This window comes from Chenopodium album, chromosome 7, assembly GCF_948465745.1.
Source record: "Chenopodium album chromosome 7, dcCheAlbu1.1, whole genome shotgun sequence".
NCBI lineage: Eukaryota > Viridiplantae > Streptophyta > Magnoliopsida > Caryophyllales > Amaranthaceae > Chenopodium > Chenopodium album.
The window spans coordinates 77,918,244-77,944,836 of NC_137840.1; the positions used below are offsets into that span (position 1 = coordinate 77,918,244).

Consider the following 26,593-nt stretch of genomic DNA (forward strand, 5'->3'; position numbering starts at 1 on the left):
TTTTTTTTTTTTTTTTTTTAAGACTTTGATAGGGATAATTAAGATAAGTTCAATAAAATATGAGGTGATGAATAAAATGCACTACTATAGATCTTCTGTAATCTAACTGATGGTCGACAATGAAACATTAATCTAATTGAGTACTTAGCCAAAACATATAGAGTAACTTAATCTTCTACAAATACACTTTAATAAAATATATAAACTAATTTATAACTAGCTAGGGTCCATCAACTTAAGCTGTACGTAGTTAACGCGGTCTCTCATTTTAACTGTTGGAACTCGGAGGAGGAAGCACCGTGAAAGCAAGAACTCCGTCGATGAATGCTGCCACAGCTCCTAGCATAAATGCAGGGAGATTACCGCCTCCGAACAGTTGATCCCACGGTCCGCTTATTAGTGACACGAACATCTGTTTCAATAATATAAATCATATGATTTCAGTTAGTATCATTAGTATTTATGCACATTTATATCTTATGACATTTGTGCTACTGTTTCATTATAATATATCGACTCAAAGTCATGCTATGAAAAATGAATATCGAATCAACATATATTTGTATTAAAGACTTTTATAACAATTTTGGTATATTTAACAAGTTTATTGAAATGAATTGAATGGAGTATTGGAGTGTATAATATGATATACTTGTTTAATTGTAATATGTGCGACCACAAATCAATGTAACTGAGGTATGACAATTGCCAAGTTCAATACTCCAAGTGAAAGCCCTAGAAAGATACATAGATTCTTGTTATAAATATATGTAATCCAAGATATCAGTACAAGGAAAATAAGCAAAAGTTGTAAAATAAATTATAGTGATAATTTTGCTGAGGAAACTCACCATGACCGGATCCGGAATCAGAGGAAAACATTGATGCTAGAGCAAATGGAATGCTGAAGGTAATCTGTGTTGAAAATGGTCCAAATGTTACTTTTTGTTTATTTAGTACTATACATAGTATAATATATGAATGATTTTAAAAAAAGTAACACGTACCGCTTGTGGGATGCCCATGGCAGCAAAAAGAGTCAAAGTAAAGGCTAAGACACCACGGGGTGGTGGGGTCCCTGGTGGGGACGATCTCCTCGCGTGTTGAGCCATCTTTGTGGCTGCGGCAGTCAACGCTAAAGCCACTGCCAAGACAAAATTGACCACCCCCCAAAGCCTCCTAGCACCACCAAGCACTTTTGACAAAGGATCAATAGTCAATGACATAAGGCCCAAAGTAACCGCAGTCAACATTAGACCCAATGATCCAATCCTAACACCGTCATCATAAGCATGTTTTTGGGCATCAGGCCCAGTAGGATTACCCCCATAAATCTCCTTACCAACCCAATCAGTATTAAATAACAAGTATGGGAACCAAGCAATCCAATTTATGGCTGTGACTAAGAAGAGCATCAACATGGGCCGGCCCAAATTGCGAATTGTTGACTTGACTTGAACAAAAAACGGGTCCTCTTGTTCGGATCTTTTTTCGAACTCGGGTTCTCGGACCATGAAGAGGGCTAAACTGACTAGGATGAGTAGGAAGATGACATCAATGAAGAAGCATGTTTTAAGATTGGCACAATATATTTCACATTCATTGTTAAGGGTAAAGGGGAGAAACTTGTAGAGGCGACTAAAAGATCCAGCAGCATAGCCTAAAACGTTGCCTATAGCCATGAAGAATGAGAAGAATGCATTGGCTTTTCTCATTTGCCTGTGGTCGTGTCTTGAAAGATCCGCCAAGAATGCTCTTGCAGGATCCTACAACACAATAACATAACGATCATGTTAAAACATAGGAGTACAAGTATCATGTTAAAACATAAATGAGTACGAGTATCATGTTCAAACATAAACAAGACATCAAAGTAAATTTTTTTACCGATTCAATTTCTACCACGAAAATTATAATTTGACCTAGATATATTATAATTACTTTACTACACCATGTCACTTCAATCATGTTATAATATTGTCAAAACCTTCAATTTCATGAGTCTGGGCGCATAGCACTATGGGCGAGTTATGTAAATAGGAGGGTAAGGAAGTAATTTCCGCTGATTCAATTTTTGCTTCTAGAAAAAGTTGGCTCTCTAGTGGTACATTATAATGTATCATTATACATGTATAATGTACCATTATACATGTATAATGTACCATTATACATGTATAATGTACCACTAAAGTATAATTTGTCTGAATATTATGTTTAGTGGACTATTACGAGTGTAGTGGTACTTTTTACCATCATATAATTTTCAACTTCTGGAAAAAGTTGACTCTCTAATGGTACATTATAATGTACCATTATGCATGTATAATGTACCACTAAAGTATAAGTTATCAGAACAGTACTTTTTAATTGCAAAATTGTCATCATATATACGCTGAAATCAATAGGCGTTATGCGCCAAGACTTAACCCAATTTCATAAATTCTACCTAACATGTAGGCAAAAATCAGCATCATAATAATTATTTCTTTCTAAATTAAGATTAATCATGTACGATGTATTGTATGTAGTCCCTAAAATGTTAGTAATGGACATATATTCTCTTCCTTTTTGGTCATATTCATACCAAGTACATGTTAGCTGGAAACATCTATATCACATATTTACCCACTAATGTTAAGGACCACCCACATTTATGTGAACAATTCACATGATTTAGTTGAATGACAATATCATCTCATCACTTCTAGATCAACTGAACTATGCTTTGCACCAGTCATATTTCATATCAGCTAAGAACATATGCAAAGCTAAACACCTTTTTTTTTTTTTTTTCCTTCTCTCGTGGTCCTTTAACCTAACCCCTAAGTAAAGCAATAGACATTCTCTACACATCTTACGTTTGCACTACGTCAAACATTAGTAATAGTGCAATATAATCGTCTCATGAGTACTTCTAAATTGAAAATTTGAAATGTTTTAGGTAAAAACTAGAGTAAAAGTTATATACAACTTACGAGTTACAACAACTAATCAAATTTTACACGTAATACTTTTAGAAAAAACAATAGAAGTCGAGATATTGGATTAAAGAAATTAGGAAAGGTGATCGGTCACCGGCCTCCTTATAAGATTTGCAACCATTTTATGATATAATAGTTTAGTTGTACAAAGTAACACAATTTTTTTTGGTGGAAGGAATTTTGAGAATCTATCTTACATGAAAGATTGTTACAAATAATGTGGATTCGATGATGTGATAGTGGTGGGAATGAAGAATAAACGGTTCCAATTGTAAAACCCTTCAATATCAAAAGTTTACCAAACACCATTTTGCCAAACATCAATTTATAAGGATTATATGCACACAACACAACTTGGTACCTTTCGAATATCTCAAAGTTGATGGGAGGATTAGATTTTCTCTTATTTTGATACACCTTGCTAAATTATGAGTTGACAAGCATTATGAAATACGGAATATTAAACTCTATTTTACTTATAAAACTTATATTATACGATTTTATATTAGGTCTAATTTTATTTTTTTAACGGTACACATATTAGATCCAATTTAGCAACCTCATAAATTTATTTACACAATTTCTCTGAAATACTGTAGTTGTTTTTTTTTTTTTTTTTTGAGGAAATAATATACGGTACTTAATTATATGCACATTATTAAAATCATCTATCCTCATCCAAAACTTTTTTATATAGATCCATGTCATCCATCTATACCTAATTGACAAATTAAATGTACCCAAATTAATACTTGTATGATTTTAACACCTTATCAAGTTGTACCTTGTACATAATCTAATTTATTATAAACTAGACAAATCACACTTTATTACCATACCCAAAAAAAAAAATTGTACCAATAGAAAACATTGATTTCAAAACTTGATCACATAAAAATCAAATTCTTAACATAATATTCCAAAAAAAAAAAAAAAAAAAAAAAGTTACCTGGACAATGTTATTGGCAATATCAAGTATCCAAAATCCAAGAACAAAGAAAGCAACAGCTCTAGGTTTAGTAGGTTTATCAAGTGTATCACCCAACTTAAACCCGATATCGGCTGCAAAACCAATAAGCATCACCGCGATACATATCAATACTGTTCCGGTGAAGATGAACGGTTTCCGGCGACCGTACTTTGACTTCAGCCGATCACTGCTATACCCCACAATGGGCTGGACCACCATACCAGATATTGGGCCACATAACCATATGAATGAGGCCCAAACATGTGGGACCCCAAGTAGTTGGACATATGGGGTTAAAAGAGAAAGTTGTAAGGCCCAACCAAATTGGACCCCTGCTCCAATTGATGCCACTAACATTAGCTTCCATGTTGGGCTTGCTGGACCCTTTTTTGGCCCATTTTCGGGATTTTCCACTTGAATTATATCCATAATTTTGCAAAAAAAAAAAATCTCTATTTGTAATACGAAAGAAAAATATCAAAGAATACAACGAAAAAACGAGATTACTTTTGAAGCAGTAAAATGTGTTTGAGAATTTAGTGTAAGAAATTTGAGATAGAAAAGAGATAAAAATTGGGTGTATTTATATAAAAGTATGGTCCATAATTTTGGGAAGTTAAAATTAATGACGGTGGGATAATAAGAGTAAAATTGGAAATTATATAATTATGGAAATTGGATATGAATTTAATGAATTGATGGATTGAATCTGCATTTTGCAATGTGAATAGCTGGACTTTCCAATTAGGTTCTGTATTATCTTCATACCTTACCTTATTTTTATTAAATTTTGGTCAAATTATGGATTTTGTATCTTAATTGGAGGTTTTATTGGTAAGATATCAGATGTTTCCTGAATTAAACTATTTTAGATTGGAGCGGAAGAAATCAGATGATATAGTACCCCGCGATTAGTCTTTTTTTTTTATAAAGATCTTCTCATTTACGGCTTATGTGGATTTAAAAAAATTACTATACTTATACGGGAGTATTGAAATTTTTTATTATGTGTGATCTTGTTAGATTTTTAAGTGTGTATATTTAGAATACTAGCTTAGTAAGTTTAAATTAGGTAATAAGATAACATTATTAATTCATAGTGCACAATGTAATAATCATCGGTGAGTCAGTGACGTTTTAATGAAATATCGAATCTGACTCAAGAATTTATTCCCATCAATATTTATTTTGTTAAGTGATGCATAGAGTAGATTTTCTCTTGTTGATTACTGCCATGAAGGGAGATAAGGAGCAATAATATAGGATATGTTCTTTTCAAATAAAACCATAATTGAGTTTGATTGAACTAGAACAACCTTTAATAGGACTATGGGAGGGCTTCAAAATGATAAAGTAATAGTCTAATAGAAATGAAAATAGACAATAATGTTCAAACACTCAAACTAGAATCATCGAATAATGCAATTAATTACTCGTATAGTCGTATTTTCAAACATTCAAGTTCTAAATTAAATGAGATAGATCCTTTACTTGCTAGGGTAAGAGTTGCTTTCTTTGCATATATTATTTGACTTTCAAACTTGCATTGGTGTCTTGGGCAATTAATTAGTGATTGTCACATTTTAACAAAACAATAAATGGTGATAGTCACATAACACTTTATTGGCTACCTTGTTGATTGTGTTAGTTCTATATACAACATTATTTGTTCACTTGTTAATTTGAATAATCGCAGTAATTAATCGCCTTCTAAAATATCCTGAAATCAACATAAATTTAAAGTAAACAATGCAAGAGATCGATCCAAAAATGAGAGCAACTCATTTTGTTTGATTTTTCAATTTCTGACTATCAAATGTTACTGAAAATTACAAAGAGGGACAATATTTATACCCCAGCAATTTCTTGCCAATCCCCCATTCTCTAACACTTCCTTAATCATCTCAAAAACAAGTCACAAAAGTTACACCAAAAAAAAAAAAAAAAAAAAAAAGAGTAGAGAGAAATTACATTTTGAATGAAGCATGCATAAAATTAACAGCTTCATTCAATATTTTTCTTTTCTCTCTAATTACAGAGACAAGTTAACTTTTTTGCTTTTTTTCCTTTTTCTTTTCAAATCTATAAATTTTTTTTTTAAAAAATTTATTAATGGCCACCCATGGACCCTCCAATCTTGGCATCAGGAGGAGGAGAAGGTAGCAATGTAAAGGAAAGAATTGCACTGGCAGTTGCTGCTACGGCTCCCACCACGAATGCTGGCAAATTACCCCCACCAAACATTGCATCCCACGGCCCGCTTGTTACCGACACAAACATCTGTTTTCACCACACATCCAGGAAATAAAGTCAGTCGATAAATCTTGTATGACACGGTCTCACAATAATTTATTAAAAAATTGGACCAACAGTTTCATTTAAAAATTGTAGCGCGCTTTGCCTCAAATAAGACTCAACATCGTCGAAAAAGTTAATATTCTCGTTAGTTAGTTGTTGATTTTGCTTAGTCACTTTTCACCAGATTATAGTAATGCCTTAACGTAGTACCACAAATACATGACATCTTTATTAATCTTTTGCTTCAAATATGAAAAAAGTTGGTGATTTCAACTTGACTCTTGTTTCTAATAAAGTTGGCCTAAGGTAGCATGCACCATCATATAATATGTATGCTTTTAATTTTTGGTCGGTGCTTCTTCATTCCCTACTTACATTTTAATAGCTTGAATAATAAGTTCTTGTGTAATTACTCCGAAATTTCCGTGTAACTAACTATATCGAAAGCAAAAAGATCAAATTTAATATAAGTCTATGTCATCATTTCATGGAAGTTGGTATGTGGCATGACCATATATATGTTTCTTATTGTAGGGTCCTTTACTCCTTAGAGATTGATTATACTACATAATTGATCGAATTCGTGGATAAAACGTGTACGTTTTAAGATATGTGGTTATGGTAGTTATAAATTAATTCAAATGGGTCAAAACAATTGAAATGATGTTGTATGAAATTAAAGTAGTAAATTACCTGTGGTACAACGATTGCAAGGTTAAGTACTCCTAGAGAGAGACCTTGTCCTGCACCCGAATTTGCTGAAAAGATTGATGCCAAGGCGAAGGGGATACTGAATGTGATCTGTAAATACATATAACGATAACAATTAATATTTTTTCTCGAATATATACATATACATATACATACACGAAGTATATCTTTTAATGCATGTTCACAAGCGGAAAAAAATAAAAAATAAAAAATAAAAAATTCGACAGCTTGAACCAGAAGGAGCTTAACATAAAGTCATGGAATATATGTGATAGGATAGATTAAAATTGGATAAGATTCGTACTTTGTTTATGTGGTTTGATTGAAGCCAAGAAATTAAAAAAGTGGACAGTTGAGTTTTAGCAAACATCCCAACCACTATATCCAGTTACCTGACCTCTACGGTCAAAAAGTTGTTAATTAATTATAACTTCATGACTCATTCATCAATTTTTATGGACTTATGTTTATAGTTAATCTTTGATTACAAGAAACAAGTAGAATAATCCAAAGAAAATCATCACTTGATCTTAATCTTTGATGACTTCACCAGTCTTCTCAGATGGTCAACTCATATTCTTCTTTTCACATTAATTTATCAATTAATATTCACAATTTTAATTCATAGGTAAATAATAACCATATACAGTGCACCTACTTCGGAATATTTGTCGTATTTAAATCTATAATTTCACAAAGATAGCAATTCTTAGGTAAAAAATAAAAAGCACATACGTCATTTTCATTGAGAAGGAATAACACATATACATACACGTAGTTTGAAATACTAATTCACTCTTTTAACTTATACGGAGAAACACTGATGTCAGCATATTCATTTATTATTGGTATATTTTTCATCAAATAGAAACTAAAAAATCGATTAATTAGTAAAATATTGCGATATGGACAACTAATCTAAGCTAATACTACCACAATTATGTCCTAGAAATTGAAATTCTTTCAGATTCAGATTCACTTTCAATTGTCATTGAAGTATAAGACAATTCAATACTCAAAGAAATGTTTGTTTTTGTCATATGAACAAATGGAAGCGAAAACAGCCAGAAAAGCTACAAGTTGAAGTTAGACTGTAGGCAAAAACTGCCAAGAACAAAAACAGTAGTTATTTCAAAAGGCGTTTGTTACTAAATTAAGGAAGACTTTTCAAATTTTATTTATTTGGTTCAAACTAACACTTTAGTCCAAAAGAAAAAACTGGCCCATCTTCCCTTACTTCTTGAGCGTGGACGGTGTAGCTTTTGGCTAACAACTTAGCATGGAAGGGAGCCAATCAGCTTATCACAATTTTTCACTAACTTTTTAAGAATTATGTATAAAAAAAAATTATGAAAAAATAAAAATAGTTTTTATATAATTTACTAAATATAGAGAAAGTTGTTTCAAGTGATGATGTAAAAAGTGGCATATTTTTAGTGAACTCATGTCAAGTAAATAATTGATTTATCTTCTTGTAATAGGGTACGAAATAACATGATCTGAGACGGATAGTAAGGTAACTTATATTCCGTACACAACAAAATCTCCTAAATTTATTTTTACCATAAAGGTTTACACAATTTTACGGTTATTTTTAATCTTGTTTTAGAAAAAGTCAAAAACAAAAATTTTATTTTATCTTTACGTTTTTTTAGTGAGAAGAAAGATAAACGTTGTTAAGATCCGTAAAATACCCTTAAATTGCGTTGTTACAGTTTCATTCCTACTTGTAAGATTCTTTTACGTAGTACTGGTAGAAAAAAAAAATTATTCTAATGAAACTGAAAACAATTCATAGACATTCTCTAAGACTAAATGACTCGCAGTTCAATACATGATCACAAGAAAATTAAGCCAAGTTGGTCATCACATACACCATATTCAAAGTATAATCACTCACCTAATTAATATTCTCTTGTTTGATTGTACCATAATTAAAGAACCATAATATATACACTTAATTGCTTCTATTTCACTTAAAAACCATTAAAACGTAGCCAAGTTAAAACAAGAAACACTTCACGGATATGGAAACAAATATTTTAACTTAGAAAAAAATCAAATAAATAATTGCTCTAACAAATTCTAGTGAAGGTAACAAACATAAAATCAAACAATAATAATAATAATAAAGATTCATGATGAAATAATACTACCTCCAGTCCAAATTACTCGCAAATTTAGGGTATTATTTATGAGATATAAAATATTTCAAAGTTGCGAGTAATTTGGAGCGGAAGTAGTAGTAATAATAATAATAATAATAATAATGAACTTACCGCAAGAGGGATACCAAGGACGGCAAAAATAGCCAACGCGCCACCCTTAACACCGGGAGGCGGAAGTGGGGGAACGGTAGAACCCGGCACATGGTGTGTGTCACGGTAGTGCTCGGCGGACTTGGTGACCAAAACCGTCATTGCTAAACAAACGGCAAGAATAATATTAACGATACCCCATAACCTTTTGGCACCTCCTACCAAGCGAGCCAAACCTTCGATACTAAGTGACATGACACCTAAAACCACCGAATTAATCATCAATCCCAACGCACCCGCGTGAACACCCATGTCATACGCCTTTCCTTCACCCACTTTACCACCGTACACTTCTTTGCCCATCCAATCTGTGTCGAACAACAAGAATGGGAACCATGCAATCCAATTTAAGCATGTTACTAGTAGAAGGATCAACATTGGTTTTGGTAAATCTTTTAGTGCGCCTATTAGTTGTCCGAAGAATGGGAGCCTAGCACATCCTCCGGTTGCGTTTTTTAAGTCTTCTTCTTCTTGAATTTCGTCCAGGGAGAATTGGCGCTCTCGGACCACCGAGAGCGCTAGGATGGTGAGGATGATGAGGAGGGTGATGGAGATGAAAAAACAGGATTTTAGATTGGCGCAGTAGATGTCACATGCGGCTGTTTTTGTGAAAGGGAACACGGTGTACAGTCGGCTGTATGAACCGGCTGAGTAACCACCTATGTTCCCTAAGGCCATGAAGAAGGAAAAGAAAGCGTTGGCGTACCGGGTTTTGGTTTGACACCCGGCTGCCATGTCAGCTAACAACGCCCTACATGGACCTTGCAGGGTGTTGTTAGCCACGTCAAGGATCCAGAACCCAACCACGAATACCGCAATGGCTCGTGGTTTCGCAACGTTCCCGTTCGGGTCCCCTGACGCATGGCCAATATCGGCTGCAAATCCGATCAAGAACACCGCCACGGCCACCAAAGCCGCCCCAACGGCTATAAAGGGGCGACGTCGGCCGAATTTGGAGGTGCACCGATCACTATAGTACCCCACCAAAGGTTGGACAATCATCCCAGAAATTGGGCCGCATAGCCAGATGTATGCGGCCCAAGTATGGGGAATGCCCAAGAGTTGAACGTACGGGGTCAGTAAGGAGAGCTGTAGGGCCCACCCAAACTGGACCCCGGCCGCTATAGATGCCACCAAGCCGAGCTTCTTAAGTGAAGCCTCGACTTCTAGTGGTGGAGATATCGGGTTCTTCTCTAACTGTAGAGAAGAACCCGATATCTTGTTATTATCACCATTTTTTATATTTCTTCCTTCCATTGTATTAAAAAAATTTTCTCTCAACACTGTTTTTTTTTTCTTCTTTCTGTTAGAAAGTTGTAGTTTTTTTTTTTGTGGGTGAGTTTAAGATATGAAGAGGAAGAGTTTGGTGAGGCCGAAAATATATAGGAGAGGAAAAGGGTGGGGGGGAGTAAGATGGGGTCATTAGGCGGGTCTCTAGGCTTATCCGTTTTGAATTAAGTTTCTTCGGAGTAACATCATTTTTTACATCATCTTTGACACGTGTAAAAGCCATTTAATTTTTTGATTCCTCATTTCTTCACATTATTTTTATTAACTTCAACAAACAAGAAGAGAAATAATGTGTGTCATTACGTTTATAAATGGAGATAATAATTATACAAGATTAATTAATGTTAGTGAAGAAAAGAAAGTTTCACCAAACTTTTTCTGCTTGGTTTGTGGAATTCATACTTGTTTGAAATATGAGTGCTCTAAAATACTGTAATATATTGCCAGTAAGTATTATTTTATCCCAAATGTCTTAAAAAATTTAAAATTATCCCAAAAAATTGTACTGATTCAAAGTGGATAAATCTTTTCATTGGCAAGAAACTTTTAAATAAATCGGATGTACAATAAATATTATATATTCGTTATAAAGTTACTTCTAAAATGAGCAAAAGTTACCCTAATATGAATAAAAGGTACCCTGACATAGATAAAAGTTATGAAATATTTATGCTTTATTGATAAAAGTTACTCAAAATTTTTAAAAGTGATCCTAAATTTGATTAAAAGTGACCTCCGATATACAATAAATTACTGTACACCAAATATATCAAAAGTTATTCGATTGGTAATTGGCTCTTGCCTCTTTAGAGAACATTTTGTTTAATGGAGTAAAAAAAAATTTATGGAGTATTATCTTATCCAATGATACAGATTACTTGTGCTTTATTGAGGGAGATTATTTATTTATTTATTTATTTTTCTATAATGGGGTCCATTGTCATATTTACTGTATGTTTGAAAAATGGCAGAAATTTATACTTCTAGGAGAAGTTAAAAACGGATACACAAAAGGTAAAAAAAGACGATTAAAGTCATTAACTTTTTAATGTTCTTAGTCTTTTTTTTAAAAAAACTTTCACTAATTACTAGGTCAAATTTATAATCACGTTATCTCTCAAAAAAAAAAAAAAAACGATAACATAATTGTATTTATTTGACATCATCTGATTATTTGTCGATATAATTGTTGTACTTCATATGATGGAATAAAAGTATCGTTATGTTAATTTTGAGAGCTAACGTACATGTAGTAATTAATGAGTACGAAACTATTGAAGTACATTTTCTTACCCTATTGTAAATTAAAAATGATAAAACGGTATATAATAGTACTTAGTTGATAAAAATGGAGTATGTAATGGATGTTGTAATTAAAAGTGAGATGGATATATAATCCATCTAGAGAATGGGATCTTTAAATTCAAAATTGAAGGACCACGTAATATATACCTTTTTTTTTAATAATAAAAAAAATTCACCCTTCTTAAACGGCTAATTATTCCATTACATCTTATCCTTTAATTTTGTACTATGATTAATTGCTAAGGAAAAAGAAGGGTGGTTCTAGTTCCATTAAATGTGAAATTGGAATCATGTAGCAGTGAGAGAAGAGGAGAAAAAGAAAAAAAAAGTTGCTAACTTTTTCATATTCTCTTCTCCTAATTATTATAATTAATTTTATAAATCATAAAAATAAGATTATGGATGATGTATGTAATTAAGTCAACATATGAAGTGGATAATTCCTGTAGAATTTGTTGGTAGATAATGGAACCTTGAAATGAGGAGGGCCAAATTAATTACATAAGATATTGTTTTTGTTACTTTTATTTGAAAATAAGGCAATTAAATTGATCTTGTTCATATGTAACTTGTGACATGCATGGCTGGAGCTGAGTCAGATAAGGGCTTTTTAGTACTTGTAGTAACTTAAAAGCATAAGTTAAATGCTCTCATACTATTGGATATATCAACCTTTTTTTATTGTATGTGTATACATTATTATTTTATAATCTATGCTTATTAATTACTTTTGCTTAAGAATTGGTACCGTAGAAAAAATTGATGTTAGATTTTATGATTTGGAATAAGATCAAATCATGGTGAAGAGTTGCTTTCGTGTGGAGAGTGTGTGTATTCAAAATTCATAAAATATGATACATAGAACGAAATAAAAAATCATTATATCAATTGAACCGGTGTAAATGCGTAAATATTATACTCGTATTATATAGAGTATTGTTATGAGTATGATAGGAAAAAAATAATAATATGTGTGCAGTAAATTAAATATTGTTCAATCATCATTCACTTGGAGTATTTTCAATATTTTGTAAAATTGTTGCACATTTCTTCTATTTTATAGCACAAGTAAATAAGATTAAACAATGTATACAACTTTAACGGATTTATTTTTTATTTTGTGAATCGAGTAATACTCGTCTAACTAAATTAATTAGCTAGCACATCAAATAAAACATGCATATTATTGCATGTATATAATTATATGTCAACTAATTAATATAATTGTTGAAGTAATTAGGAAGATAAAGACAATGGTAATCTAAACCTACTTTGAATATTGTTTACATTACGCACTCATGTAATAGAATACTTTTTTAACTAGAAAGGAACGAATAATAATTTAATTTAATAATTATATTTAAATTGAGAGCATTAGAATTGTGAAATGAAAGTTATATATCAATTATTTAGTTTAAAGAATAAATTATTCCATCAATAATCGCTCTTATTGAAGGGAAAATAATACATAGACTCCGTAGTAGTATGATTGTATGTATAGCATAAATTACTATATTTTCTTGGCATATTATGTCATTCATTGACTCAACAACTATGCAAATTGCACCAAATTAAAATTATGAGCATAAAATAATCAGTAAACCTCTAAAAATATAAACCATACAGAATTAAACCAAAAGGGATTAAAGAAAGATAAATTAAAGAAAAAAGAAAAGACGGCAGGAGAATTGATTCTAATTCTTTTTTTTTTTTTTAACCTATTTGATTATTTAGAACTTTATCTACTAGTTGATATACATAATACATTATTCAACTTGTTTGCATAAATTCTGAAATGACGTTATGTTAGAAAGGTTTAGTGTTGTATTATTAGGATTGAGCACTTTTTGTTAAGGTTAGCTTGGTTTTATAATTTTAGACTATTGATATAGTAATACATCATATTAATTATATTATTATATATTATACTACTATAATATAAATAGAATTATTATTGTATGTGATGTCACTAGTAAGGGCTAATATTTCGAGCGACAATGCTGAAATAGATTAAATTAGTAAGAAATGAGATAGCCTTAGCACATGGAGGAGCACTGCACATGCAAAAGAGGAAACTTATAATAATTTGCTCGGGTAGAAATTATAATATTTTGCATTATATTGTTGTATACAATTAGACATTTCTTAAAATAATAATGTAGCATATTATTATTGTAGCAACAAAATATCCGTCACATGGTTAGTGGGTACACCAGCTTAACACAACCAATTAATTTCGTGTGAGACACGTAACAAATCACCCCTTAACAATACAAAAGTTTCTTCGTATTATCTATCATATTAGGAATTCAATTTTGTTTTTTTGTGAAAATTAAAAGAATTTGATGTTCGTTCATAGAAAAGTATTCTGGATTTCTCACCTCTTTATTTTCTAGAAATGCTATTGATCAATAGGAACAAGAAAAGAATGAGCTCAATGTGGAAATTATAGAGATCATCTCTATATATTGGCAATGAGATGGAGACAATATTCCTTTTTAGAGTATCCTCTCTCTAATGCCACTAAAAAGGTTCTTGGACCGTCAGTTTCATATCTTAAAATTTATCTTCTCAACTTAATTATGTAGATAGACAATAATAAGTAAAGCTCAACTGAAAAATTTATCCAGTTTAATTCAGATAGATTAGTAAAATGATGTACGTTAAATTCAATAAATATAAGTCAAGACCAACAAAAAAGAAGCCGAGGAGAACAAAACCTAGAAAACACTTGATGTACTGATCTGAGTACACTGTTAGGTACGACAAAGGTACCTATGCGATCTATAGTAATGATTTGAGTTTGATTTCAAGGAGAAACAAGGAAAGAAATCAAGCTGCGATCAACGACAATTGACAATAGTCAAGGAACATGAAGACTCATTCAGAAATCAGAATGATCAACGACATTTATACATAGATTGTACTTGCATTGTGTACGTTAGTTGATATATAGTAATACAATATTTTCTTCATTATTTTGGTTGTTACAATTCAAAGATTTAAATTATTCAACGACAAAGGTCATGAAACTTAGACATTGATGATCATTAAATTTTAATAATTTAATTCAATTTTTCTTTAAAATTGTAGGCTGGCAAAGGCAATTCATTTGACCTTATCCATCTATTAGATGAAACAATCTTGAATTCATCAGCATTCCCCAAAAAACTGCAAATTCTGACTAGTAGCTATTTAAATCTTGATTTATTATATGAATATGAGAGAGAAATTTGTGCATGAAATTTGATGAATTAATTGGATGCAGTTAGTTTGTTACTCGTACTCGAGTTTTTACTGCTAATTTAGTAAGATTTGCATGCATGAAGCCAGATCAAGTATGGAGTTGTGAACGACTTTTGTCACATTTTTCTTGATTTTTGTGTTTTTCCATACTATATTTTATCCCAAATTTTAGGGTGCTACTTTTATCCTATGATGAAATTGTATCTTAATTAGTCATATATAAACTCCAATTTTAAAAAAGTACGGTGTTAATTCTGTAAATTAAAAAGTACATACACGTTAGCATTTATGACAGACTAGCCTTGTGGATCATGAAAATTATGATGGACTATTATTTGTAGACGGGGTAATTGTATTTATGAGTAGTTATGCCAAAATCTTGCAAATTGGCAAATGGCTTTATTAATGTACCCACACCTAGCATGAATTTGGCATGGCATGCACTTCTATGCCAGGACTTGAATTTTGACTATTTTTTTGTCAATTTGGCTCAGTACGCTTAGCAATGTAACCTAGTTGATAAAATTATCCCCGGTAAATAATTATTCACTTTAAATACACAATTCAAATACATACATTATAATTAGTACAAAGTATCTTTTACATTAATCTCTTAATAACCAAACAAATTTCGTGATATAAAAAGTTGGTGATTAAGGAATTTCAAAGCTAATAAATTGAAGTGACGAAATTGAAAGTATTTATTTTTCTTAATCTTAATATAAAATGTGAAAAGAACAAAATGGAAATTGTAACATAATTTTTTTTTCCCTTATAAATAAACAAATATGAATTGAAGTACTTTTCTAGCTCGTTTCTTCATTAATATCTACACATGGTAAGAATGGGATATAGAGAGCATTGGGAAATTGATTGAGCATATACTAGATATTATAAATATTAAATGTATACTAGATATATGACACAATAAAACATGTTTCATAGGTATAATGAAGTCATGACTTCATCATCACTTCAAAATTATTTGGGCCTTAATTTCATTTTCAGAATTTGTTTTCAAAAAGGCTTACATTTAAGAACAAAAATATTGACTTCAATTTATCCCAATCAACAAACAACTTATGGACTGCGTAGTTGATCAACCGTTTAAAAAATGGGGCTACTATAATTAACTTATTCTATCTCAACTTTGGAATTTACGACAATAGATCCTAAAATTTCTAATCAACACGACAAGTTTTTCTGTTTTTGATCCATCTTCATCATAGAAAAGATTCAATCGGAAATTTCAAAGATATTCCTTCACAAATTAAATCACGCTTTTTTTTCTTCTTGGATTTCTACAAACTTACATATAGGGTCCCGTGATGTTGTTACTATTGATGTTGTTAGTCGTTTAAAATTAAAATTGAAGAAGTGCCCTACCAGATCGGAACCTTACTCAAGTAAAAATGACCTGATTAATGAAAGAAAGGGACAGGTCCCACCCTCAAAGTATCATATCATAGCGCTAAAGACTAAACCCGTAATCTTAAGGTTTAAAGACACAATCCTTACAAACTATGTCGAGCTCAACTTGGTAGGTCCCATGATGTCTTACAAGTAGGAAAATACAGCCCAGCAATGTTCCTATCAAAAACTAGTGTTATTGTGAACTTGTAGGCATGAGAAAAGTCTTGTAAGGTAGGCTAAGAAGTAATAAGACTAAAAGAGCATGTTATACACTTATAATAGTCCATATTTGTAATCATCGAATTGTTGAACGTTTACTCATGACTTCATGAGAGTGTAGATTGTACAACGAATTTGCAGTCCACATGTTTTGATATTTGCAGTTTACCACAAATATACAACTTAAGGGTTACAGTATGTAAGTGGCTTTCACCATCGCGTGGAAATAGAAACATAATCATATACATACCAAATTAATCATGTAACAAAAATAATTGGTAGGTCTGATTTCTTTGGTGGATGTCTAGGCGCACCTTTAAACATATGTGTGGATGATACCTTAAAAAATTAAACATCGCCAACATATTTTATCGAATTTACTTAGTCCGTTGGTCAGTTGAGTTGGTCCGTAGGCCTCTTTATACGAGTAGTAAAATTGGAATATTCTTAATCCAACTCGATCGATCATAGATCATAGTGTACATTATTACTTTGTATTGGTCTGGATTATCGGTTTTATCTCATTAGTTATAGTCGTGTTGTAGCTAGCTAGGTAGGTCAAACAAATAGAAGGTACAAAACATAAGTTATGTTTGTGACTGAGTTTATGCAAACTTATTACTATATAAGAAAATGTGACAATTATTTCCGAACATTGTATTCTAGATGATGGTACATGTGACGTATGTATAAATTTAATTGGCATGGGCGATGAAACAATTATATGTCTCTCCAACTGGTACTCTAGTTAGCTAAGTGGCGCAACTGAATGGTCATACTCATACACCTTCATATAATAGTTAGTCAATTATAGGTATCTAGCTAGCTAGATGACCATAACTCATAAATATAGAGATAACAATTAAAGATATGTTTTTTTTAGGAATAAGAAACAAAAAGTTTCCAGCAATTTACAGCCAATTGAAGTATGATTTGTAAGAGTTGATAGATAACCTCCAAAAGCGTAGTTATGGTTTTTGGCACATTCATACTAAAAGCTCAGTATAAGTCAACACCACAATACAAAGATATTACTATGAATGAATATCGTTGCAATTCAAATAATAAAGCGTAAGATCAACTTGCACCGTTGAACGAACTTGAGTCTAACAACCACGTTCATTTTTTAAAATACGTTTCACACTTTACGACAATTATTTTTAAGACTTTAATGTGTATAAAGATATTTTGATGATTTTGTATAATTCAATAAGTGTATTGATTGATATAATTATTGATTATAAGACTACTCATTGTTAAACTATTTCAATTACGATTAATGTATAGTATTTGGTTGGACGTTTATATATAGTGTGATGACTGATGAATCAAATTAGCAAGTACATCAATACAAATGATTTACACATGTGTAATTAAAGAGAAACAAATTGGCTAGAAATTTGAAGATCTCTATTGAACTCGTCAATAGTAAGGAATTGTATCAAATAAATGAAATTTCACGCCTAATTTTGTGTAAATAAATAAATATACTTTGGATTTTGAATAAGAAAAATCTCTGATAATATAGTATATATGTACGCCAGGTCATATTGTTTGGGATATAAGTTCTGATCAATAGGCTACGTACCATCATATGTGGTAGATAGCTAAATACTAAAGCTCAAGTCATCATGTTGAGCAATTTTTCTTTAGATTAAATGAAAGATGCATATGTTCCTAATAATACTTGTTCAGTTGTTCATATAAAGTAGGCCAGGATATACATATATTAGTCCCATTGGTAATTAAAATATACGTTTAATTTATTATACATCTTGAGAGAAATGGGGGATAGCTCAAGTGGTTAGAGCATCCTTCCAAGGAGATCCTTATGGCTCTCTAAACACCAAAAAATTTATTATACATCCGATTGTACATATACATACCATGCACCTATACATACACATCGCAATTTAATATGTGTACGACATATACACATCATATACGTGATTTGTGACACGTGACACACACGGAGCACAAAATAATTAATAAACGCCCTCATCACAGTCATCAGTATATCTGGCTAGTCTGTTGCAACCTGGCAAATATATCAAGAGCATCATAAAAAAAATTGTAGTGTGCACTGGGAACATACATAATCAGATGAAGAGTTGGCGATAAATATGCGTGCGAGTATTATTTGGCAACACCAAAATTTCAAAGAAGTACCATTATATTGTAGGTAGGTGTACGTTGTACGTGATTGATGATTGTAATAAAAAAAACCTAGAGACCCATTAATGCCGTGACTTCTAGTAACATATACAGTAAAACTTTAATTGTCTATGAACATCAATGTATTTTATTTGACGATCGAGTATATACCAACATTTTGTATACTTTTTATATTACTAAGTAACATGGTGTATTTAATTACATTTACACAACAAAGCCACACGCCCTTTTCATTATTTATACGTGTTACATGGTATATGGAGGCTAGAGAAGACATAGAAACATAGACAATTACTTGACAATAGGATTATATTCTTTAGGTCTTTGGTATATGCATGATTATGTTGTAACAATATATAATTGTCGTGTTGACAATAGGATTCATTAGGTCTTTGGTATATATATATATGATCGATATTCGATAATGTTGTAACAGTATATAATTGTCGTGAGATATTTCTAACTTCCTTTATTTAATTTGTTTGTCAATTTGATGGATGACATAGGTAACAATTTTTCTTTAGCTAAGGTAGTGTTTGTTGATGTTTTTCATGATTGAGGGTGATAAAAGTGGTCGTTGTCCTTGATTGACATTAATTACGTTACCCAAGCCAAAATATTCTAGGATGTACAAAATGAATTGACCGACATGAGTTTGGCTGTTGAAAACACTTTTAAGCTAGTCTACTATTGAACAAAATGAAGTTGAGCTTTTTATATATGGAGTAGTAGTAAAAAAATATGGTCAGATTAAGTATATTATGAATAGTGCAAAAAATTAAAATGAGTAAAGATAAGGTGTTTTGGGACAGATAGAGTAACTAATACTACGAAGTATTTCTTAACGTGCTTATAATGAAATAAGTCGAAGAACATTTTTATGAGTGTAATTTAAACTAGAGAATTTTTGCATGTTTCAAGATACCATGATGTCTTACTCATATTGGTAGATATTATCCGCAACAATGATAAAAAAAAAAGTGATCGAAGAAGTGATGAGATTTTATGGGTGCAAAAAAGTGCGTTATTCCTTCCTTATTGATGTTCAAATGCATGGTGTCCACTCGACTACGGATCGATCATAAATTATTGAACCATGTTGATATTTATATATTCTTCTTAGAACTAGGTTCATCTTCTCGTAGATTTAGTGACCTAATATATTCTATGCACTTTAATTTGGCCCTAAATGATTTCTTCGAAAGGACTTGGAACTAATCAAGTAATTAATTGGAGAATCAAAACACTAATAATCCATTTTGTAACGTAACATGAATGATAAGGTTCTCCATATTATCATATTTAACACTGTAAAATATCATATTGAAATAGACAAGACTTTGGCCTTTACTTTATCGAGCAATTTGGGACGATGAAAATGACAAAGGAATTCTTTTAATTTAGGCTTTATTTTATTTTGCCTAGCTAATAAAATTATATAATTATCTAAAATCACCTAAACTTATATAATCTGAACTATTGATATCTAGAATTATTTTCACTAAACAAAATTATACATGAATGTGTTAAAATTTATTTTAATTGAAATTTTATTGATCTTAAACCAAATTGAACTTTATTTGAACATTTCTAAACTTGTGTTGTACTATCTAAATTGGAACAAAGGTACGCATAATATTTATTGCTTGTTAATTGCTTGTTAAGTAGATATTTTCATATCAATGTTCAATATAATATTTATTTTAATTCATATCTTAAATTAGAAAAATTCAGTATTAGTCCAATTATATCAAATTGATGAATAATAAGCATCTACTTTTAAAAGGAGATAAAACAGCCACTAGTCTATGATGACTCTATGAATATATTCTGTTATACATAATATAAGTATCTCTTGTTAATTAACATTAATCCAAAATTCCTAATATTAGCACTCAAAAATTATCATTATTATTATTTTTTTATTTATTATTTTTTTTTTTTAGTGTTTAGAGAGCCACAAAAGGCGGGGGTGAGAATCAACCCCAAAATCTCTTGGAACCGGGAGGGAAGCTCTAACCACTTGAGCTATCCCTCACTCTCTCTCAAAAAAAATGATTGAATTCTTATTTCTTACGAAGGAGTGACCCAAATTAACTTGAATGATTTTTGTTTGATTGGGTAATAGAACGATTCAATCGCCCGGCATCAGCCTTGTCTCAATTATAGGTCATTAAAGAATCTTAAATACAGTATAAAAACAATAAAATTCCTTAAAACGAACCCTATATTTACAAATTGTAAAAATAATTTACCTTCTTTAAGAGAATAAAAAAAATCATGTAATAAAAATAATTCCTAAAAACCCTATATTTACAAATTGTAAGAATCTTAAATTAGTGCGTGTTCGACTATTCCGCACTAGCATTTGAGTAGATTATAGTGGTTTAACTTATATATACAAATCACTAATTAGTAAAAAATATGAGTGTTTGGCAATGTAGTGGGGGGAGTAGAGTTTAGTGATTGGAGAAGTTTTTGTGAAAAGTTGATATTATTAGCTTTTATGAAAAGCTAAGTAGTTGTTGGAAATTTTCTTCTATATTTATAGAACTTTACAGCTAATAGCTAGTTAACAACTAATTTGCGACACACTCACACTTAATCGTTTATTTTCACAGCTAACAATTACGGAGTATAACATAATGACAACTAACAACTACACATATAGCTAACATCTACTATCACAGATTCACAGTTAACAACTATTTCTACAGCTACATTTTGTTAAACACGTCCTCCCTTTGAAAAGATTTTAGTTTGTTAAAGTAATTCAAAGTTAGTTACAATACATCCTTGATATTATTATTTCACCATAAATTTGTTTTGAAATTTTAATTTAATATTACCCATAAAGATTTTTTTTTTTTTTTTTTTTAAATGAATGTAGTCTAATACTTCGTATTGATTTAATTTGTACAACATTTTCTTAAAAAAAATTATGAGTAGTACAGACTACATAATAACATTATTTGGTTTGGATATGTATAAATCACAGCTTGAACTTCATTCAGAAAATAATAATTAAATAAAAAAAATCACAGTTTAAACTTAAGTCTAAGATAACTTGCTAAATTTGGGACGTTGGAAGTAAAGTTACTCTAAAAAATCATCACATTATTACAAAACAAATTATACTGTGATGATACTATTTCAACCTAGATTTTTGTTGATCTTATATTCTTATCCATAAACATAATTTAAAAGGTGTATGCTTAAATAGAAACCATTTCAAAGCAAAAGCACTTAAACATGTACACCTTAGATATATAGCATTTTATTTCACAACATAAGTTCAAAAGTGATATTAATTTGCTATTAATTAACATGAAGATAAATATCTAGATCGTCATGGAATCTTCTTAAGAATTTTTCTTGAATTATTACCAATATAATAGTAATATATACGTAGTACAATATAGAGCATATTTATCTTCTTTTTTTTAGTGCATGAAATATAAGCCGAAAAAACAGGTAGTAGGTTAGCAAAGAGAACTAGAGCATAAGATCATATTCATATAACTTTAAATTATGCCATTTTTTTAGGGAGCATAAAAAAAAGAGTAGTGTATATATATCCATGTAATATTAAATAAAGTGCCTTTGATGTACCATTTGGTATCTAATTCAAAGGCTCCAATTGAAAATAAAATATAAAATCCGTTTTTAATTTAATTATCATATATAAATTTTAGATTCTTTGGATAAATAAAAGAGCTACACAAGTATAGCATATAGAACGATGATCATAAGTTCCCCGTTGAAATTGATATCATATCAATGTCAAATTATTATCAGTCACATAATGTTATGTTGTTATATTCTTATTCAAAGCAAATGCATGACATTATAACTATTCTTTAAGGATCTATAGATAAAGATAAAAGGCATAAGAAAAGTAAAAGTCGAGTTTAAGTTTGTTTAAAATTAATTGTACTTATCTATCTTTAGGAAGCATAGTTATGTAAGAATTCATAAATATACCGATCATTATTAGTTGTTCAATTTGCTTGTTCCACTAAATTATCAAGGTGTATGGTATGCAAATTTGTTAATATTGGTAATAAACACTACGTACCATTATAAGTATTCAAATGTGACAATATTGGTTCAATTATATTACATCAATATAATTACATAAAATTTTCAATTGGATCAAAAGGCACTGAAATCATTGTAGATTTGTGACAATGAAGGTATCAAATTTAGGATGCTAGTATTATTCTTGAGAAAATATCATCACCAAGTTTATAAAATAAATGACATCCATAAATTTAACCTAATATTTTTTTTTCACACAAATAGAAGACACGCACTATACTATGGAAATTGGAAGTCCACAAGCTAATTCCATTAAACTCAACATAGAAACAATTGAATTTGACTATAAGATCATCAAAAAAGTCCAATTACGTCACTCCAATCTTTGATTAAAAAAAAATGGTTAATAATTGAGGTATATTAGCTGGAATTTCTGATTAAACTTACTTATTTACAACATGTTAGTGATAATTAATTAACTTAATTTGAAGCAAGTGGTAGAAAAGGATAAGGAAGAGTTACTTAAATAGCAACTTTGTGAAAGTAGCAGCCTTCCAAGATTAAGATGAAATAAATATAATAGTATAGCTAATTAAATTAAATTTCTACTACTTAGCTTTTTGCAACACTTTTCAAATTTCTCAATTGTTCCATGTCTTTTCTGTCATAAATTAAAGTCCAACTTACATCAAATTTGGTTTTTTCCTTCCCCAAAATTAAAGCAAATTCTCTTTCTATATATTTTTTGTACTTCTTCTTTTGTGAGGTGGTCAATTTTGATTTGAGACTTACAAGTAAAAAATGATACATTTTTGTGACGTCAATCTTTTCATGCTACCATTAGTTGACTAACTGTAGTTGCCCTAACTTGGTATGTATTTCATTCATACTCATACACATGGAAACTTGAAGAGGGAAGAGAAGGATGCATCAAAAATTGAAGCGTTATGAGAATTGGACATGTTATTCAATTACCTTTTTGATTCCGTGCAACGCATGGAATGTTAATAGTAAAACGAGGAAAAATGAAGTGTTTGAGAGGGAGTGAAAGGGATGATCATTTGAATTTACTCGTTAAAGATATAGAGAGAGATTACAAAGATAAGGATAGTAGGATACCTTTTTGTTACACTGCTCCCTCCATTTCAGAAAAATTGAGATGTTAGATTTTTTTTTCACTATTTATATACTAGTATTAACTTTGAATATATTTTTTTACTAACATAATAAAAATATATTTTCTCATAAAATATTTTGTTAGATATGTATTTATATAAAGTTTATAATATAACTTTTATTATAATTATTATTAATATTTAATTATATATAAATAAGGTCAAATTAATTAGTGCATGGGCATGCGTACAAAAATTGATTGTGCCAATTATTTCGGGACAGAGAAAGTATAACAATAAGCCCCGGACCAAAAGCGTCTCTTTTTATTTAAGGTGAATCTTGTATAGAGTTGTTAAGAGTATGGAAAGACGACAAACGTCATTTTCTGATGGAATTAGGGCATGGAAAAAAAAAAAAAAAAAAGATCCGAGCAACACATAGCTAGCATGGTGCGGGCTTTTGGAATGGAGTTTAGAATTAGTGGTGGGGTTAGAGACAATCATATTGATGGATGCTTCCATTTTCAACTTTCGATCTTATGTTAGTTTTTACTTCTCCATCCTTCGTTCTATCTAATGGGGGACCTTACTTATTGGACCTCCATTTTCCGGTTTCTACTAGGAGTATCTTTTTATTTGCTCTTGCATTATACTTGTTTTATGTTATTCCACAATCCGCACAATTCAAGTGTTACCTCCAACAAACTAAACACTACCTTTTCAATAAAGAAACACCAATGCACCAATTCCTACCTTAGTATTGAAGTGTTTTGAGTGGTCTACATTATGCTTGATCCCGTGGTCATGGGATCGAGTTTCCATATCCTTAGGAGCATATATATGATAGATCCATTATGATAATTAATCGGAAGGAATTTTAATTTGTTTAAGCATAATTCAATTCTACTCGCATTAGTTTAATTTGAGAAACAACAATTTTATCGAGGTTAGTAAACATCATTTAAAAGTTTAATTTAAAGCGGAAATAATTTTTAATAAGTTTTGATATATATCATAATAGTGGAAATCCAATAAATAGAATGCACCTGTAATATTGACTAATCCGAATAGAAAAACAAACACATTTTTCTTATTTAACTAATTTAAACAGTTTAATCACTTTTGATTTGGACACGACCCACCATTATTATAACGTTTTACTGTCACCTTAATTGACCCACTTACTTTATTCACTCTCATAATTACTTTATGATCTTCATGCAATATTTTCTTCAACTTTATACTCAGATCAGTGTGTCAATTATTTCAAAACAAACAAAATAATCCGTATAATTATATTATAAAAAAAACAAAATTAAACCCTAAAATCGCGAATAGAAAATAAATAAATGGGAGCACAAGCAAAGAGTATGACTCAAGGAGGAGTTGGAATAAGGGCCAAGAGAGGGCCCATATGATGGAGATGCAATAATTTGGGTCCTTTTTGGAAGGCAATGATGTTAGCATCACATTCCTTCCTAACTACACTCACTTACTTGTCGTTTTGCTTTGTCTAGTCAAATTTGCACCACTTTATCATTTCACAGGCGGATCTTTGAGCTTATGGGCTACTAGCCACACTTCTCCATTGACTCTTTACTCTCCAAATTCTAACATTTTATTTATTTATTTAAATTTTCTATTTTCATAAGATGGGAGACAAACATTAATTTTTGAAGCATTATATTTTTAAGCACTACTTGTTCTTGTTCGCTTGCATTATATAGCCTCATATAATTAGTAAGCATGTAATTAGTGAGCATGCTGCATGCCAAATGTATATAATTTAACTCCTATAAAAGTATAATTCTACAAAAGTTGCAAATAAGTCAAGAATTATAACAATAACTAAAACTTTTTAAAAAATTTAGCTTTTACATAATTGATTTTTGTCCAATATATCATGTCCAAATATTTGAAATCCCCTATTTTTTTTTTTCAAGCTATGTAAAAAATTCTTAAAAACACTCTCTAAACAATTGGATCGATCATGCAAAGTGATCAAAATACAACATTTTTTTGACAATCAATGTTTTTATACTAATGAGGTCTTGACCTAATGGTACGGTTAAGGCTAAAGTAGTAAAGTCTTAGTACGATGTATATAAATAACATAATATACAATTTTTTTTTTTCTTTGAACAAATTAAAATAATATACTCAACTCAAATTCCATGTCCATCTCAAAAGCATTCGACCAACATTATTTTTTTTCGTAGATAAATATATTCTTTTAAAATACAACTCCCTATAATAAATTGAATTTATGCCAATTATTGATTCAAGATTCCAATGGTCCAAAGTTAAAAGTCAACAAAATTCTAGCTTTGCATGCACACAATCAAAGATGATATAAAGAGGTTCTAAATAAAAACTAGCAGCATGAAATCAGTCCATACTCTAAATTCTATAGCCATGCCCCGGGTTCGAGCCTCGAGAGCTTCATCTTCATAAATATTTATGGACAAACTAATATATTGCTTAAATTATCGTAGATGTGAAGCACCAAAA

General features: G+C 30.6%; 1 protein-coding gene and 1 pseudogene across 1 annotated transcript; both read right to left on the reverse strand.

The window, feature by feature from the left end:
- Positions 1-268: 268 nt before the first annotated feature.
- LOC145640728 (sucrose transport protein SUC2-like) lies at positions 269-4,380 on the reverse strand (annotated as a pseudogene).
- A 1,334-nt stretch (positions 4,381-5,714) lies between these two features.
- On the reverse strand, positions 5,715-10,633 carry LOC145639781 (sucrose transport protein-like). Its single transcript, XM_081691104.1, has 3 exons — positions 9,240-10,633; positions 6,943-7,050; positions 5,715-6,231 (listed from the first exon to the last, which is right to left on the reverse strand). Exons 1-3 carry the CDS (start codon positions 10,533-10,535, stop codon positions 6,061-6,063), a joined length of 1,575 nt encoding a protein of 524 aa, XP_081547230.1. The 5' UTR covers positions 10,536-10,633; the 3' UTR covers positions 5,715-6,060.
- Positions 10,634-26,593: the final 15,960 nt, after the last annotated feature.